The following is a 19,287-nucleotide window of genomic DNA, read 5'->3' on the forward strand; positions in this document are numbered from 1 at the left end:
TTACACCTGATGTCCATCAACAGAAGAACAGATAAATAAAATGTGGTTTTCGTGCCATCGATTTCTATACAGAAAAAGATGGGCAAACTATTGCCGCATACAAACAGTTATTTTCTATGACCCCATTCATGTAAAACAGACTAAACTAACAGAGAAGAGTAATGCACAGTTCTGGGCCTTACGGTGGCAGTTCCCTGGAATACCATTCTATGGGCTTCTTTTTACAAACTTTGTATTGTGTTTGTCACTGCACATTTTATTTGAGTATTTCCCATCATTAAGTTGACCTCAGTAATCTTAAAGATTACTTAATATTTTATCCAAGGTTAGCAATTCTATGACTGGGCTCAGTATCCTTAGAAGGCAACATAAAACCATAAAAAAAATGTAATTGGTATTACAAGAGCCACCGTCCAAGCATTATTACAGATTCCTGTTGCTTACCTTCCTGTGTATAGTCTTTAGTGCTGGATTCAAAGATTCCTTGCTCGTGCTGATCCTAAAATTCCAAGACTGTCTAATAGGTGATGGTAATGACATTATTTCTCCACTCTCTTCAAACCAACATTTTCCCTATTAGAAATGTATAAAAAATATAGTGATTGAACATTTCACTAAAAACGAATGTCGTATGTGAGCTGCCACTGGTTTACCTCATTAGCTGGTACACTTGCCTCCTGTAGGATGAGCAGGCGATTTTCCATTTTGTTGCAGATCTTTCTATATGTCTCTGGCTTTTTCTTAATGTAGAATCCTTCATCTTCTAAAATTCGAGGCGTCATGCCTTTTGGCAGTTTACGCTGGCTGGCCACTTAATGATAAAACTCAGATAATCACTTTAAAGTCCGCAGTCGGATAACAAATACACACAAGATCAGTATTTTTTACTGCTCCAACACGCACAGAAGTTAGTACCCTGTAACGGGGCGCATTCGTCACTTGTGCGTTTCGGGGAGTATTACCTGGAGAACTACTTGGCACGAAAACAATTGCCTCCTGCTTTTTCATCTGTTCTTCACTGTCTTCATATTCTGCAGCTTTTACTTCAAATAAATCCATTAAAATTACTTCTTCTACAAAATCCTCGTCTTGGCCCTCGGTAACAGTTTGTAAACTACCACCAAATGCAGAGGGTTTGAAGTAACTATCACTTACTGATTTCTGTTGAATATCAAAAATAAAAATCAGTCTGTATGCTCTCCCCTCCACAAAGGGTATTCAGATAAACAACACATCATGGAGCCTTAGTGTGGCCTTCAGGTCCATCTAGCCCAGATCAAGTGCTAGCTGAAACTATAATATGTATCGTTGATAAAATAAGTTTCATTGAATACAGAGGAACTCTTTTAAAGTTAATGTTATATAATGTATTTTTATAGCTCACCATTCAATTCTTCAGTGATTATTGCTAAGCCGGAAGAATAACTTAGGTGCCCTCTGCCCTAGGGAAAAGGTTCTGGCACAGGACCGATATGGACCTACAGGGATACAAGACCTCTGTGGTCTTCAAACCTCCTCTACTGCTGGATATTTGATTGCACTGTGACACCCCGAGAGTGTGTTAATAAAGTTAACCTTGAATTGAGGGTGGGTGGGGGAAAGTTGACCCCAATTAGCCATAGAAAAACCAACACGTCTGTGATGAACTAGGTGTGAGGCCTAAGAGAACAACACAGGATCCAGGTACGCCATCAACAAGGTTTGGCTGGAGAATGGAAAAACCGGAACCAGCACTTACTAATTCTTTCTATGAATGAGTATGTTGGTTATATAAAGCTGGGGGTGGGCATGAGCACCGAGAACAATGTGGGAAATGGTAACAAAAGATTTCTCAGGACAGAAGATTTTAGACGGTGTTTACTTTTCCCTTGTAGTTTCTGAATTAAGTTTTTGAGTCCTGTTTATGTTTTTTTTGTTCAAGATTTTAAAAATAACATTTTTATTGTTGTTTTGTGGGTTTTGTTTTGGGGGAAAGAAGTCTCACTGCACAGCTCAGGTTGGCCTTATCTTGCAAATGGTGGGGTTACAGGCATGCCCCATTATGAACAGCTGAAGGTAAACGTTTTTTTATCATGAAAACAAAACAAAGCAAAACAAAAAAAACACTAACAAAAGCAGTAAAAGGACTACAATGCAACACACATAAAACGGTGGAAAGACCTGGAAGTGAGTAGGGAGGGACCGAGAGGGCCTTGGAAGGAGGATCCAGGGGATGCAGCAACACAGGGAGATGCGGGCTTCGAGGCTTGGGGACAGCGGGCTCTGGGTGGCAGGGCCTTGAGAAAACACAAAGGTTCAGAGGAACTGGAGGACGGCACAGCAAAAACAGGGAGATGAATGAAGGGGTGTGGATGAGAAGTGAGAACGGGAACTGGAGTGGGGTGTGGGACAAGCACACAGCAGCAACCCCCTGAGGAGCTCCAGAAAGAACCGGAAGACTAAGAGAACCGAGGAGCTTGTGGCTGGCTATGGGGGAACAAAACTGGAGAGATGTGAGGAATAATGGAGACTACAATGTGAGGAAACACTTCTTAGACAAGACAGACAAAAGACACAAGCGTTCACAGGCTGTGGGTCTGACACTCACGCTACCCTGCTCAACTCTTCTGCCTCGGTTTCCTTAGCTATAGGATATAAACAGCGAAGCTTGTCTCACAGATTTGGGTGTGTGCACTCGTGTACACATGAGTGTCCAGGCAGAGAATTTCATTGGGGCTGTTCTTAGGTGTGCTCCATCTTTTTTCTGAGCCAGAGTGCCTAATTGGTTTGGAATTTGTGAAGTAGGCTAGACTGCTTCTCCAGAGTCCTGCCCTGTCTCTCTCTCTGGGTACCAGTTTTACACATGCATGCCACCTGCCACCACACTGGGCTATTTTTTGCCTGGGTTCTGGGGACCAAACACAGGTCCTGTGTGAGGGAAAATTAGGAACTAAAAGATGCGGGACTCATGGCAAGAAGGGAAAACCAGAAAGAACAAGTGCTTCTGCCAATAGATATAGATAACTCCCTGACTGGAGAGGACATTCTCCCTGCCCCCCAATATCTTAAGGACAAGGCCACTGAGCCCACTGGTCCTAGAGAAAGAAACCCCCTAACCTTGCAGGTGCGCTAAACAATCCCGCCTTGTAAAAACTTTGTACTCTATGAAATCTCTGTAACCTTGGAAACCTTATGGGCTGGGACAAGCAGTCTCAAACCTCCCTTTCCCTTTAAAAAACACTTTGCAATTGTAAGCAGGCACCCTACTCCTCCAATAGAGTGAGGTCCTAGCTGGTTTGGTTCTTAGCAATAAAAACCTTTTGCTTTTGCAGTCAGAAATCACTTCCTTGGAGGTTGAGGAAACCTGTAGGCACAACACTGCCTGTCTCTCTCTCTCTAGGGTACCAGTATTACACATTCATGCCACCTGCCACCACACTTGGCTTTTTTTGCCTGGGTTCTGGGGACCAAACACAGGTCCTTACATGTGCATGGCACATGAGCTAGCTCCCTGGCCCTCCCATGTGAGCATCAAATAACACAATCCATTTTGATAACACAGTATATCACTGAGCATCAAGTAAGTACTCAGTAAATGTTAGGTATTACAATGAGAAGCTCAATTCCAAGAGAAGAAAAAGGCATAATAATGAGATTTTCATCTTCCAAGCCAGACATAAAGGTGCATGCCTGCAATCTTAACACTCAGGAGGCTGAGTAGGAGGGTATAGAGCTCCAGGCCAACCTGGGTTACAGGGGAAAATTCTGTCTCAAAATGAAACAAAATGCAAACACACACATACACACAGAGGAATGTTGTGAGATATTTGGTTATAGTAAAGATTGTCACTGTGATTGGTTTGATAAAAAACTAAATGGCCAGTAGGTAGGCATGGGGTAAGGGCAGGACTTCCAGACAGAGAGAGCTCTGGGAAGAAGAAAGGAGGAGTCACCAGTTGGATGTAGGGGAAGCAGGACATGTAGGAGGAAAAGTAAAAGCCATCATGAAGCATGTAGATGAATAGAAATGGGTTAATTTAAGTTTCAAGAGCTACTTAGGAATAAGCCTAAGCTAAGGCTGAGCTTTCATAATTAATAAGAAATCTCCATGTCATTATTTGGAAGCTGGCTAACAGGACAGAGAAAGACTTGTTACATACGGATCCACTTCCTGTCTGATGGGAGATGTCCTTCTGTATATATGTTTCTCTTATTGGGTGATGAATAAAACACTGTCTGGCTAATAAAGACAGGAACATAGGAGGACTAGGAGATGAGGAGAAATCTGGGAAAGGTAGGTGCGGAGAGACACATGTAGGGACCAGAAGATAGGATGTGCTAGGCATTTTCCAGTAAGATATGATCATATGGAACTACATAGATTAATTTAAATGTGTTAATAATTAAGAGAGAGCTAGCCAATAAGAAGCCTAGTCACTGGCCACCTGTTTGATAATTAATATAGCTTCTCTGTGTGTTGATTTGGGGGCTAACAGCTGCGGGACCAGGTAGAAAGGAAACTCCAGCAACCTGTCCAGCTCTTTCATCTGGTGTCTTTAATAAATAGCTGGTTTAATAAATAGTGGGGTAGAGTAAGGACATAAAATGGAGAAGCAAATCTTACCTGCTGTGCAGACCGGCTTACAGCCGAGTCTTCTTCCCCACTCAGGATGAAAAAGGAAAGACCTTCATCCAGCAAGACTTCAGTCTGGGGGTTAAACAGAAGTGGACAAGAGTTTGATGCAATGGATGCATGCAAGGCAAGGAACACTTCCATAGCAGGACAGATGGCAGCTTAGTAGCAAACACGAAACAACACAGCAGCTATTTTATCAGCTTGTATCACTTAGCTTTGAGTCATAACTTGTTTTTTAAGGGTTTTGGTAACTATAGTGAGAATCAAATTAAAGTAAAGCCAAAATCTCCCTCTCTACCTTCTCATGATAACCTGGGCAGTTAGAGGATTATTTCACAATTTAATCAAAATGCTGGCCCTGGCTCAATGTTCCCATTTTCAAGTGTTCTCATGGTCATATGCTCACAGATACCCAAACAAACGCTATCCTATTCCCACAATATTGGGTGGCATATTCTTAATATTCTTAGCTATGGACTCATTCATAAATAAGTTCTCTTTTTTCCATGCTGCAAATTCAGATTCTTTGAAATGCAAATCATACCACTTCTTTCATTCATTCATATATATATATATGAATCCTTAAGAAGGGACTCCAAAAAAGTCACACTGGAAATCAAAAAGTTTCAAAACACACAAAATATAAATTACTTTATATATTTTTTTTATCTAGAGTTTAGCTGTCATTTGCACATACAAACTCTCCCAATGTCTCTGCTTATCATCAGCTTCTTGAACACGTATGTTTGGATTTAGTATGGAAATTCTTATCTTATTAATTTATTTTGTATATTTATATGTGTGTGTATGTGTGTGTGTGTGTGCTTATGTGAGCTTGTGTGCACCACATGTGTGAAGGATCCTTGCATTTTAAGAACTTAAGAGATAACTGTCACACATGTATGTGGCAAAACTTCCAGCTCTCAGCACTGTCCTCCAGCTCTGATCCCAGAACCCACTCATACCCAAACACTTAGCTACTTCTCCCATAGTCTTTTACTGAGGATGATATACACTGGGAATGATATGCATGTGTGTCCTGAAAAAACAACCCACAATTCAATTCTTTCTTTATCTGTGTCCAGACATGGAAAAGTAGAACTTGGTGACTCGGACTCACAGATGAGAAGCACCTGTGGTAAGACATCCGTGAGTCTGAGTAACGGGTAAATTAGAGGGAGCCAGACTTCCCTTTAATGCAGACATTTTTTCTTTTAGGTAATTCATTCATTTTCTTATGGTTATTGTTGCAGCAACTTAGCCTGTACTCTAACACAGCTACTACCACAAATCTGAATCATTTCAAATATGTAATTGCACACGGACTCTAGTACCAAACCTCTAAGTTTGGGAGCATCTCTGATGCTGCTAGAATAATTAACTGGGAGGTCCTTGGGCTGGGGGGATTCTGGACTCCACAGTGTCTATGTAAGAATTCAGTGTGGTGAAGCACATGCCAGGGACACGATAGTTTCCATTCATGAACTGCTGATTAACTCCTGACCAGGGACTTTACAGTTACCGCCCCACTTTGCTGAATCAGATGTTTTCACTAGCTCCCATCCTCAGGCATTCGCGATTGCTTCCTGTTCATGCTCCCCCGTGGATCCCTAATCACCTGCTGTCTGGAGTGCTCAGTTCAGATTGCTATCTGCTCAAGAAAACTCTGTAAAACTTTAATGTGCTTAAGTTTCTATTTTAATGACATCTTGCTATAATTTATTAGGATAAGAAATTATGCCTGGTGGGAACAGTAATTGCAAATTGGACTATAAGGATCCTCTTATGGGGTGACAAAGATGACCTAAAACTGGATTGTGGTGTCGATCACACAATTCTATAGCATAGCTACAAGCCATTAAGTTGTATGCTAAAAAGCACAAATTTTTGTTGTGTAAGATATACCTCCATAAAGAAATTTTTAAAGTACTTTTTTAAAAAAAAGTTATTCACCTTAGACCACTGATGGATCTTTGTATCAGTGAGTAGCTGAGCCGAGGACTTTTCACCTTGACTGATCTGAAACACAGTGTTTTAAAGAAAATAACCATAAAACATGTAAGTCTTCTGCCCAAAATGAATAAAAGTAAAAATCCTCAATGTTTTTCGTTTTTAAAGTGTGTTATGCATATATACATATAAACATTTACCTTTACCTGAAACGTCATATATAATTACTATGGTGAGATTGACTTTTCCTGGTTTAGATTTAAAATCACAAGCTAGTTATTTGAAAGGAGGGAAATTCAATTGAGAAAATGCCTCCATAAGATCCAGCTGTAAGGCATTTCTTAATTGGTTATTGATGGGGGAGGTCCCCGCCCACTGTGGGTGGTGCCATCCCTGAGCTGGTGGTCCTGAGTTCTATAAGAAAGCAGGCTGAGCAAGCCATGACCAGCAGGCCAGTAAGCAGCACCCCTCCATAGCCTCCTGTCATCTCCTGCCTCCAGGTTCCTGCCTGCTTGAATTCCTGTCTTGACTTCCTTAGATGATGAACAATGACATAGATGTGTAAGCCAAATAAACCCCTTCCTCTCTGACTTACTTTTTGGTCAGGGTGTTTTGCCACAGCAATAAAAGCCCTAACTAGAACAGGGCATGGACACATAAAAGGAAAAGGAAAGAGAAGAAAAGAAGGAAAAAACAAAGCAGGCTAGAGGCTGAAGTTTTTTTAGAACTGAACTATATTATCTTTCTTGACAATAAAAAGGTTTATTATGATCCATGTTCCACTTAAACCAGTTATTCTGTAAACAGGAGAAAGCAATTAAAAGCATTACCTTAGCATTTTTTAGTTTTTCTCTTACTTTGCCTCTCAGTGTCTCTGTGATGTTTCGATTTTCTTCTGCATCTAAATCAAGACACCAATGTTACACAGAGCTCACGTGATTGTATTATAATTATTCAGCAATGACAGCAAAAGCAATCATGTGTATCTTTGCACCTATGTCTAACCAACAGGAAGAAAAGGCCAGTGTCCCATGAGCACTTAGAACCCTGCATCCCTGCATCTCTTCCCCTTTCTCTTGGGAAATAATTTTATCTATAGTAAATTGTGTTTCTCTTGTAACTTTTTCTCAGTCCTTGGTCATCTTCTCTTACTTCTTCCTCAGATACCAGCCAGAGTCTTTCTTGTATATGAGCAAAACAGCTCAGACAAAGAACCTTTGCTGTTGTTTTCTTGTTAGAAAGAAAAAAAAAATCCCTTGAGAACATTTCTATTCCATACAGAACGCCCTAAGGCATGAACTAATGTTGAAGACACGTTATGTTATGTTGCGGCTGTTGTTGTTATTAAACTGGAAAAATGGACTGAAAGGAAGGGTGTGTGCTCCAAGCCATTTGCTACTTCCTGCCACTAATGGGATTCATTGAGAAAGACAGTGGTTATATAGTTCTGGATACAATTTTTAAAAAGGAAGATGAATTGGTCACGTTCCCTTGCAGTTTGCGTCCCCCCCACCCCCCGTTGAGTACCTGTAAGTTGTGAGGTAGGAATAAGGAGTAGGAATAGAGCTAAGTCACAAGAGGTCTTCTGCATCCAGTTAAGTTAAGGCCTGACTCGGTCTCAGGCACCAGTGAATCCTCCACTTGTAGGGTTAATGATGGAGAAAACGGAACACCAGGAGTTCAATTTCTATGTATTTCCTCGGGCCCATCCTACGTTGTATAGGAAGCCTAGTTTATGTTTACATTCTGGAATGCTGAAGCTCCAGGATGGGGGTAATCATTTACATCTTTCAAACTAAAGCCCAAGGATATGAGAGTTGTGGCAACACTTGTGGAGAACCTTTTGAGAGATGCCTGTCCGTTATTTCTTCTGTACTGCTGTATGCTGCTTCTGACATCTGTGGGGGAAGCAGAGAAGGTTAGATGGCATCTGGCAGTTACTGGACAGTGTTTCTTATGTCAACCAACCTTCCCAATGTCATCTCCTGTAAGGTTATCAATTGGTATTCTTTGTCTACTCAAACTTGAATCTTTCTTAGTAACATGAATTCTTTATAATATGATTGATTTTAAAGTAAAGTAACTGCTACCTGTAATATCAAAAAATAAAAAAACTTAACATGATAAAGTCTGACTGAGACTCGTTCTTTGTGTTTATGTACTATCGGCCTCGTGTTTCTTCTAGGAAAGTCTGATGAAATTATGCACATATAAAAGTACATTAAAAACTCTACAGTACAGCAGCGTCACTGCTTGAGGGTTTCTCCATAGTGTCTGACCATACACACACCCTCCTTCTGGAGACTAGGTTGCCTTCTATCCTTAACCATCTTCTCCCCTGTATCTTCAGTGGCCACACTGTTCCCCATCACAGAAAGGCAAGTGTACTCAAGGCTTTGGGGGTCACTCTATGGCCTCTCAAAAACATAGTCTTTCACTCTGACTTCCCTCCCCAACATCAAAAGCCATTCTGGCTGCCTCCTGGTAGGAGGAACTGCATGCTATCATTAAACGTTCAGTATGTTAAGATGAACATTTGCAGTTTCTCAAAGCTCGGTCTTCGAAAGTAACTGTCCTCACACTTTGGTGGTATAGAGTGTGAGTTTGTTTTAAATCTGAGAAGTATTATTATATCTCTTGAAATTTATTTATACTCTTGAAAAAACAGTTGCACCCACTAACCAAAACAGCATGAAGCTGGAGTGGGAAAAGTAAGAAAGATACATATTAACATCACAATTACATTAAAAACGTGGATTCAGGGGCCAGAGAGATAGCTCAGTGGGTGATGGTGCTGGTCACCAAGGCTGGCTACCTAAACTCTATTCCTAGGACCCACACAGTGGCATGAAAAACCCAACTCCCACAAGTTGTTCTCCAACCTCCAGAGGCATTCTATGACATGTATATGTATGCATGAAAACACACACACACACACACACATACACACACACAAATAAATAAATGTAATAAAAAAAATTAAGAATAGACTTCCGTTGAAAATCAAAGCAGGTTATCAACAGATCGTGGTTTGAAAGTTAATATAACAAGAACCTAGTCAATGGGCTTTACAGGAAAACGTCACAATTTGCCAGTGATCCCTGTGCCACAGTCAGAAGTCCTAAACAATGTCACCATGAGCCGGCATGCCCCATTCTCACCAACCACCAATGCCACCCCCAAGACAACCGAGGACACCAAGGGTGGTGACCCTGGAGTGACAGTGGGACACAGACTCGATAAGAGAAAGGTGACGGGTCTAGCTTTAGTTTCCAACAGCCCTGCCAAGCATTCTCAGCTGGGAGGGCACTCTGACCTAACTTGTCTAAATTAAGGAGGCTGGCACCCCTCCTCCCCTCTACAAAGCTGGCAATAAAGGCAGCTGAGGGACAGAGGGAGCAGCTCGCATCCCAACTAGGAGGAAATGCTGTCAAGACTCTTTCCTATGGCATTTTATTGCTAGTTTGTATCTTATATTTGGAGTCTAAATTCCTGCTTTTGATTTTCAACCATTTAGTTGTTTTTTTGGTTTTTGTTTTTGTTTTGTTTTGTTTTTGGCTTAGCAAATGCAAAAGGAGCAAAATGATTTCTTGTAATTTCTTGTATCAGGTCATAGGATGAAACCTGCAATTGACAGCAGCTAAAATCCTAGAACTTACAAACACTTAGAGACTGAAATGTACTCTCTCCAAGAAACAGTGCATCCTTGAAGAAACCAAAGAAGAAATGTAAAAGTTCCTAGAGTCAAATGAAGACAAAAGTGTAGCCTATCTAAACCTCTAGGCAGTGGTTCTCAACCTTCCTAATGCTGTGACCTTTTTATACGTTCTTCATGTGGTGACCCCTAACCATAAATTATCTTGGTTGCTATTTTATAACTATAATTTTGCTATTGTTATGAATTGTAATGTAAATATCTGTATTTTCTAATGGTCTTGGGTGACTCCTATGAATGGATCATTCAAACCCTCAAAGGAGTTTCGACCCATGAGAACTGCTGCTCCAGGATATGACTAAAAGACTTTTAAATCAGAGAATTCCCAAATAAATAACATGATGGCTTACTCCAAAGTCCTAGGGAAACAAGCCACATGTAAAGATAGTTATCAGAGACAGAACAGATCAGGGCAGAAATTAATAAAATGAAGACTATAAGAACAACATACAGAATCAGTCATATAAGGAGTTGGTTCTTTGGAAAAAATGAAACAGGCTGATGAGGCCTTCAGTGGTTAATCTTGGGTGTCAACTTGAAGGAATCCGAGATTAAGTAAGAGACACACCTGTTGGGTAGGATTGACTGAGGGCAAGACCCTTCTCAAAAGTGAGCGGCACCTCCCAGCAGCAGCCTGGATACAATATAAGATGCTCCAGCTTTTGCTTCTCTCCTTGCTGGTGAGTACATCTTCCCTGCTGCTGTCACAGATGCTGCTACCCCTGGCTGACATCAGAACCCTGTCCCCTTACTCTCCCAATGTGGACTCATGACCCAGCTGTAGACCCTCGCAGCTGGAGCTGCCCAATATTTGAAAAAGGTGCCAAAACATACACTGCAGAAACAGACAATATCTTTGACAAATGATACATTTCTTCTCTTCTACAAAAATCAACTCCAAGTAGATCACAGATCTTACTTACTGTAATGTTTAAACTGCTAGACAAACTGTTATGCTTTTCTAAGAAACATGGGCAAACATTTCAAGACATAAGCATAGACTCTGAAAATGACTCCAAATCAGAAGAGAAAATGATCACAAGAATTGACAAATGGGATTATGTGAAATGGAAAAGCCACTACACCACAAAGGAAACTGGTAGGGGGAAGAGACAGCTTAGAGAACTGGAAAAAAAAGACACTAGCCCCCAATAATCCTGCCAAAAGAGGCTTAGAGTTTGAAAGAAAATGCTTCCCAGAGGGAGTGGCACTATTAGGAGGTGTGACCTTGTTGGAGGAAGTGCGTCACTGTGGGGGAAGGCTTTGAAGTCTCTTTTGCTCAAGCTTCTCTCAGTGATAGTCAATTTTCTGTTACCTTTGACTTAAGAAGTAGGGCTCTCAGATCCAGTACCATGCTCCCAGCCATGATGATAATGAACTAAACCTCTGAAATGTTTCTTTATAAGAGTTGCTTGCCATGGTCATGGTGTCTCTACAGCAATAGAAACTCTAACTTAGTGCACTAAATAGTTCTCAAATGAAGCAACATGAGTGGCTAATCACTATCTGGAAGAGTGCTCAAACTCTCAGCCACCAGGGAAATGTAAATTAAAACTGGTGGAGGATTCTATCTCATTCCCATCAGGATAGTCACCATGAAGAAAATAAACAACAAAGCCAGGCTGTGGGAATGTGAAGGAGGAGGAACCCTATGTACTGGTGGGGATCTAAACTGAGGTGGCCACTAGGAAATCAGTATGCAGTCTCTTAAAAAAACTAAAGGTGCAACAATAATACCACTCAACTACACTATTTCTGGACATACACCAACCCAAGTCAAAATATCAAAGGCATTTGCAGCCAGGCATGGTGGCACACACCTATAATCCCAACACTCAAGAGGCAGAGGCAGGCAGATCTCTGTGAATGTGAGGCCAGTCTGGTCTACAAAATGAGTTCCAGAACACTAGGGTGACAAAGAAAGACCTGTCTCCAAAAGCAAAAACAAAAACAAAAACAAAAGACATTTGCCCATTCATATTTATTGTTGTGCTATTCATGATAGTTAAGAAATGGCCCCCAGTAGATGAAGTCATAAGGTGAATTCCCATAGCCTGGGAGGAAGCAAGGGATGTTTTCAATGACCTCTAAAAGGCCATTTCTCTCCAATGCTATTATATTCATGTTGTTTACAAACTATTTAAGGATCATAATGTATAACAAGAGAACACAAAAGCATCTGATTGCAAATGAACATTGTTTTCGGGAAATCATACCTCTTGGTAAAATGCTACAAAAATGTGTTTTTTTAAAAAGCCCTCAAAAATCCCATTAATACTTCACCTTTTTAAAGATCTCCTCTCTTCTCTTTGAGATCTTTTTCATGATGACTCTTTGATTTTCACTTTCTAAATAAATAAAAATGAGAAACCATGTGATTAGAATAAGACTCTTCTGATTGAAAAGTATGGTAGGGGCTAGAGAGATGGCTCATCAGTGTTTAAGAGCACTGGCTGCTCCTGTTGAGGACCCAGGTTTGAGTTCCTAGCTCACAACTGCCTATAACACCAGTCCCAGGGCATCCAGTTGCCCCTCTGGCCTCCCAGCAGTGCACGCACATGGTACACAAGACATACATGCAAACAATACACACATACACAGTAAAAAAACAAAAGATGTGGCATTTGAAAGCTCAAAAATACACAGAAAGCAAGATGAATAATATTGTCATTTTATTCTGAGACTTCAGCCACTGGGTTGATATAAAATACAAAACAAATAAATAATACCTTCAATATATAATATTTAATACTTTCGCACATCCTAGTCTTTAATAGAAATTTCAGTAAATATCTGATGTGTAACAATTTCCTCTGAGATAAAACCATACATCTTGGAAGGAAGCTCCTTAAAGTACGGAATGTTTTAAAGGGAAGTGAAATACTCCATCTTGCATAGAAACTCATTGAAAATCTGGAAGTAAGCAACTGGAAAGCTTCAGGAAGTCCCTGAAACTGACCAGAAGCACTAGCCCTGCCCCTTCCAAGCTTTTTAAGTGTAAGGACTGCAGACAGGTGTTTTCCAACTCATCTAACAAGTTCTACGGTATACTCCAGGTTCCCAGCTTTCATAGTATGTCACCCACTCTAGGGTGGGCTTTTGGTGATGACACTGTATTTGACTCATTTCCGATCCTGCAAGTAACCCCAAAAAACTCATTGGCTCACTAAGTTAGATGTTGCTGGCATCCTTATTTTTATCTGTCATCCAACCCAAAATGAATTCACATTTCACCAGAGTGTCGTACAACAATGTCACTCTTGGGTTATGCCCAAAGGAATACAAGCTGGCATCATATTAACAGAGATACTGGCACATCCACGTTTCCTGTAGCACTGTTCTCAATACCCAACATATGGAACCTAGATGAACAAATAATGTGACATATCTCTATGGCTATCTTTCCACCCAACCATCCAATAAAATTTTATGTAGTCATAAAGAAAAATAAAATTGTCCCCGCCTATCTCTGCGGGTCCACTTGGAGTTCCTGCAGGCAAGATCCTTGACCCCCAAATCCGGGCCCCTGCCAAAGAACGAGGTCTCAGCTGGAGAGCGCCAGTTTCCAGTGAGATCCCACTACCCTGCAAAACCTTCTCAAGTTCCAGCCCAGCCCTCGTCCTCTTCTGCCGGCTATTGGCCAGAGGTGAGTCTGGGCCCAATCGGGGCTGCCTGTCCCCTTCAACCTCTTTTCCCCCCCTCCCCACGCCTGAACTCCCTGGATTGGCCCCTGATCCTGCTGCTCCTGTCTCCGGTCCCCTTTGAGAGCACCCTTGGAGCTCTGATACACCCCCACCCATCCCAACCTCCAGCCTACCCCCCCTACCCTGTGCCCTACCCCACCTACGGTCCTGCCGCTCTGGTTGAGCACTGGGACAGAGGGTGGAGCCAACAGTCCACCCTACTTCGGAGACCTCTCGGAGCAACTCCGAACAAAGGAGACCTGATTATCCACGTGGGACCACCTGTAATTTCCACCGGCTTAGTCCCTGACCCCGCCTCCAGTCCTCTGCTGGAGTCCCAGGTCCCTCCCAGAGATCCGCCCAATCTCGGGGCCCCCTCTGATTCCCCCCCGGCAAGACCCTTAACCCCCAATCCGGGCCCCCCCCAAAGAAAGAGGCCTCAGCTGGAGAGCGCCCGTCTCTCTCCAGCCCCACCCCCCTACCAAAACAACCCTACTTCCCCCCCCCCCCCCCCCCCCCTCCTGCGGCTATTGGCCAGAGAGAAGCCTCCTAGAAAGCGTGGACCCAAAAAAAAAAAAAATATGAATCTTTGATCCACATAAGCCCATCTGGGAAGGACCATAGAGAGAGGGAAGAGACACCACCAACACCTACAGGAAGAAACTATGGGAAGAAAGCAATACAAGAGAACACCTAACAACAGAAAGACAAACATGACACCACCAGAATCTAGGGAATCTACACCAACTAGAATGGAACACAACAACAAAGCAGAGGAAGCAGAAGGGTACGACTTAAAAATCACCATCATAAAAATGATAGAGGCCCTCAAAGAAGATATGAGAAAATCCCTTAAAGAAATAGAGGAAAAAACAAACAAAAAAGTGGAAGAAATGAACAAATTCCTTAAGGAAAGTACAGAAAGCCAAGAAAAAACAATTAACCAGGTGAAGGAAATGGTTCAAGATTTGAAAACCGAAATTGAGAAAATAAAGGCAACACAAATGGAAGGAAAGCTGGAAATTGAAAAGCTGGGCAAAAAATCGGAAACCACGGACACAAGCATAACCAATAGAATTCAAGAGATGGAAGAGAGAATCTCAGGCGCAGAAGATAAACTAGAAGAAATAGATTCATCGACCAAAGAAAACCATAAATCCAACAAATCCTTAACACACAATATCCAGGAAATGTGGGACACCATGAAAAGGCCAAACCTAAGAATAATAGGCATAGAGGAAGGTGAGGAAGCCCAGCTCAAAGGTGCTGAAAACATATTCAACAAAATCATCGAGGAAAACTTTCCAAATCTGAAGAAGGACATGCCCATGAAAGTACAAGAAGCATACCGAACCCCAAATAGGCTGGACCAAAGAAAAAAGACCCCTCGACATATAATAATCAAAACACCTAGCATACAGAATAAAGAAAAAATATTAAGAGCAGCGAAGGAAAAAGGACAGGTAACATATAAAGGCAGACCTATCAAAATTACACCTGACTTCTCCATGGAAACCCTCAAGGCCAGAAGGTCCTGGATAGATGTTCTAAAAGTATTAAGAGAACATGGATGCCAGCCTAGGCTACTATATCCAGCAAAACTCTCAGTCAATATAGATGGAGAGAACAAGATATTCAATGACAAAACCAGATTTTCACAATATGTATCTACAAATCCAGCCCTACAGAAAGTATTGGAAGGAAAATTCCAACCCAAGGAAGGTAACTACGCCCACAAAAATGTAGGCAACAGATAATCCAACTACACCAGAAACCTAGGGTGAAGCAGAACAAATATATTCACAATACCACTGCCAACAACAAACCTAAATCAAACAACCATCAACAATCAATGGTCCTTACTCACCCTCAACATTAATGGTCTTAACTCACCTATAAAAAGACACAGATTAACAGAATGGATACGAAGACAGAATCCATCCTTCTGCTGCATACAAGAAACACATCTTAGCTCCAAAGATAGACATTACCTCAGGGTAAAGGGTTGGGAAAAGATTTTCCAATCAAATGGAAATAAGAAGCAAGCAGGCGTAGCTATCCTAATATCTAACAAGCTAGACTTCAAACCAAAACTAGTCAAAAGAGATGAAGACGGTCATTTCATATTCATCTCAGGAGAAATCCATCAACACAAAGTCTCAGTTCTGAACATCTATGCCCCTAATACAAAGCCACCCACATTCGTAAAAGAAACACTACTAAAACTCAAAGCTCATATAAAACCTCACACACTTATAGTGGGAGACTTCAATACACCACTCTCAACACTAGACAGGACCACAAATCAGAAACTCAACAAAGAAACAAAAGAATTAACAGAAGTTATGTCTCAACTGGGGCTAACAGACATCTATAGAACATTCCATCCAAAGACAAAAGAATATACCTTCTTCTCTGCTCCACATGGAACCTTCTCTAAAATCGACCACATACTAGGAGACATAACAAACCTCAACAGATACAAGAGAATAGAAATAGTCCCCTGTATCTTATCGGACCACCATGCTTTAAAATTGGAATTCAACAACAATACAAATAGCAGAAAACCTGCAAACTCATGGAAACTTAACAATGTGCAATTGCACCACTCCTGGGTCAAAGAAGAAATAAAGAAAGAAATTAAAGACTTTCTAATATTCAACGAGAATGAGGATACAACATACCCGAACTTATGGGACACCTTGAAAGCAGTGCTACGAGGAAAGTTCATTGCACTAAGTGCCCATATGAAGAAAACAGAGGATAGTCACATAAATGAATTAACAGCGCAACTGAAAACCTTAGAACAGAGAGAAGCGAATTCACCCCGCAGGAGCAGACGCCAGGAAATAATCAACTTGAGGGCTGAAATCAACAAAATAGAAACCAGGAAAACAATACAAAAAATCAATGCAACAAAGAGTTGTTTTTTTTGAGAAAATCAACAAGATTGATAAACCTTTATCCAAATTAACGAAAAAGCAGAGACAGAACATGCAAATTAACAAAATCAGAAACGAAATGGGGAACATAACAACAGACACAGAGGAAATCCAGACAATTTTCAGGTCATACTTCGAAAATCTGTATTCCACAAAAATTGAAAATTCAAAGGAAATGGACAAGTTTCTGGATAACTATCACTTACCAAAATTAAATCAAGAACAGACAAACAACTTAAATAGACCTATAACCCGAAATGAAATAGAAGCAGTCATCGAAAGCCTTCCAACGAAAAAAAGTCCAGGGCCAGATGGATTCAGTGCAGAATTCTACCAGACATTCAAGGAAGAACTAATACCACTACTCCTCAAACTGTTCCACAAGATAGAAACAGAAGGTTTATTGCCAATCTCTTTTTATGAGGCCACAATAACTTTGGTACCCAAACCTCACAAAGACACAACTAAGAAAGAAAACTACAGACCAATATCCCTGATGAACATCGATGCAAAAATACTCAATAAAATAATGGCAAACCGAATTCAAAAATACATCAGAGAAATCATCCACCATGATCAAGTAGGCTTCATACCTGGATTGCAGGGATGGTTTAACATACGAAAATCTATCAACGTGATCCACCATATAAACAAACTGAAAAAGAAAAACCATATGATTATCTCCCTAGATGCAGAAAAAGCCTTCGATAAAATTCAACACCCTTTCATGATAAAGGTATTAGAGAGGTCAGGGATAACAGGAACATACCTAAACATAATAAGAGCAATATACAGCAAACCAACTGCCAACATCAAACTGAATGGAGAGAAACTTAAGCCAATTCCTCTAAAATCAGGAACAAGACAAGGCTGTCCTCTCTCTCCATATCTCTTCAATATCGTACTAGAAGTTCTAGCTAATGCTATAAGACAACAAAAGGAGATGAAGGGCATCCAAATTGGAAAGGAAGAAGTCAAACTGTCTCTATTTGCAGATGATATGATAGTTTACATAAGCGACCCAATAAACTCTACCAGGGAACTCCTACAGCTGATAAACACCTTCAGCAAACTAGCAGGATACAAGATAAACTCAAAAAAATCAGTAGCCCTATTTTTTTCAGACGACAAAGAGGCAGAGAAAGAAATCAGAGAAACATCACCCTTTACAATAGCCACAAGCAACATAAAGTATCTTGGTGTAACGCTTACCAAACAAGTAAAAGATCTATATAATAAGAACTTTGTGACTCTAAAGAAAGAAATTAAAGAAGATACCAGAAAATGGAAAGACCTCCCATGCTCTTGGATAGGTAGGATAAACATAGTAAAAATGGCAATCTTACCAAAAGCAATCTACAGATTCAATGCAATCCCCATTAAAATCCCACCACAATTCTTCACCGACCTTGAAAGGATAATAATCAACTTTATATGGAAAAACAAAAGACCCAGGATAGCCAAAACAACCCTATACAATAAAAGAACATCAGGAGGCATCACCATTCCTGACTTTAAGCTCTACTACAGAGCTATAGTTCTGAAAACAGCCTGGTATTGGCATAAAAATAGACAGGTAGACCAATGGAATCGAATTGAAAATCCTGATATTAATCCACGCACCTATGAACAGCTGATTTTCGACAAAACAACTAAAATTATACAATGGGGCAAAGACAGCATCTTCAACAAATGGTGCTGGCACAATTGGATGAGGGTGTGTAGAAGACTGCAGATAGACCCATGTCTGTCGCCATGCACAAAACTCAAGTCCAAATGGATCAAAGACCTCAACATCAATCCAGCCACATTGAACCTCTTAGAAGAGAAAGTAGGAGGTACCCTTGAACAAATTGGTATAGGAGACCGCTTCTTGAACATAACTCCAGGGGCACAGACACTGAAAGAAACAATTAATAAATGGGACCTCTTCAAACTTAGAAGCTTCTGTAAGGCAAAGGACACAGTTGACAAGACCAAACGGCAGCCCACTGACTGGGAAAAGATTTTCACTAATCCTATATCCGACAAAGGGCTGATCTCCAAAATATACAAAGAACTCAAGAAACTAGTCAACAAAACACCAAATAACCCTATTAAAAAATGGGGTACAGAACTGAAGAAAGAATTCTCAATGGAGGAAATCAAAAAGGCTGAAAGACACTTAAGAAAATGCTCCACATCCTTAGCTATCAGGGAAATGCAAATCAAAACAACTTTGAGATACCATCTTACCCCTGCCAGAATGGCTAAAATTAGAAACACCAGTGATGACTTATGTTGGAGAGGATGTGGAGAAAGTGGAACACTCCTCCACTGCTGGTGGGAGTGCAAACTCATACAGCCACTTTGGAGATCAGTATGGCGGTTCCTCAGGAAAAC

The 19,287-nt window shown here is 40.9% G+C and overlaps 1 protein-coding gene across 1 annotated transcript in view; it reads right to left on the reverse strand.

The window, feature by feature from the left end:
• Cc2d2b (coiled-coil and C2 domain containing 2B) overlaps positions 1-19,287 on the reverse strand; it is a 95,934-nt gene that overhangs the window by 69,591 nt on the left and 7,056 nt on the right. Inside the window, exons 2-7 of the mRNA XM_051200039.1 lie at positions 8,442-8,463; positions 6,569-6,634; positions 4,604-4,687; positions 963-1,161; positions 675-811; positions 445-573 (exon numbers count right to left, since the gene is read on the reverse strand). Coding sequence (XP_051055996.1) covers positions 445-573; positions 675-811; positions 963-1,161; positions 4,604-4,687; positions 6,569-6,634; positions 8,442-8,463 — 637 coding nt within the window. The remainder of the gene's footprint in view (positions 1-444; positions 574-674; positions 812-962; positions 1,162-4,603; positions 4,688-6,568; positions 6,635-8,441; positions 8,464-19,287) is intronic.

This window comes from Phodopus roborovskii, unplaced genomic scaffold (genome assembly GCF_943737965.1).
Source record: "Phodopus roborovskii unplaced genomic scaffold, PHOROB, whole genome shotgun sequence".
Lineage (NCBI taxonomy): Eukaryota > Metazoa > Chordata > Mammalia > Rodentia > Cricetidae > Phodopus > Phodopus roborovskii.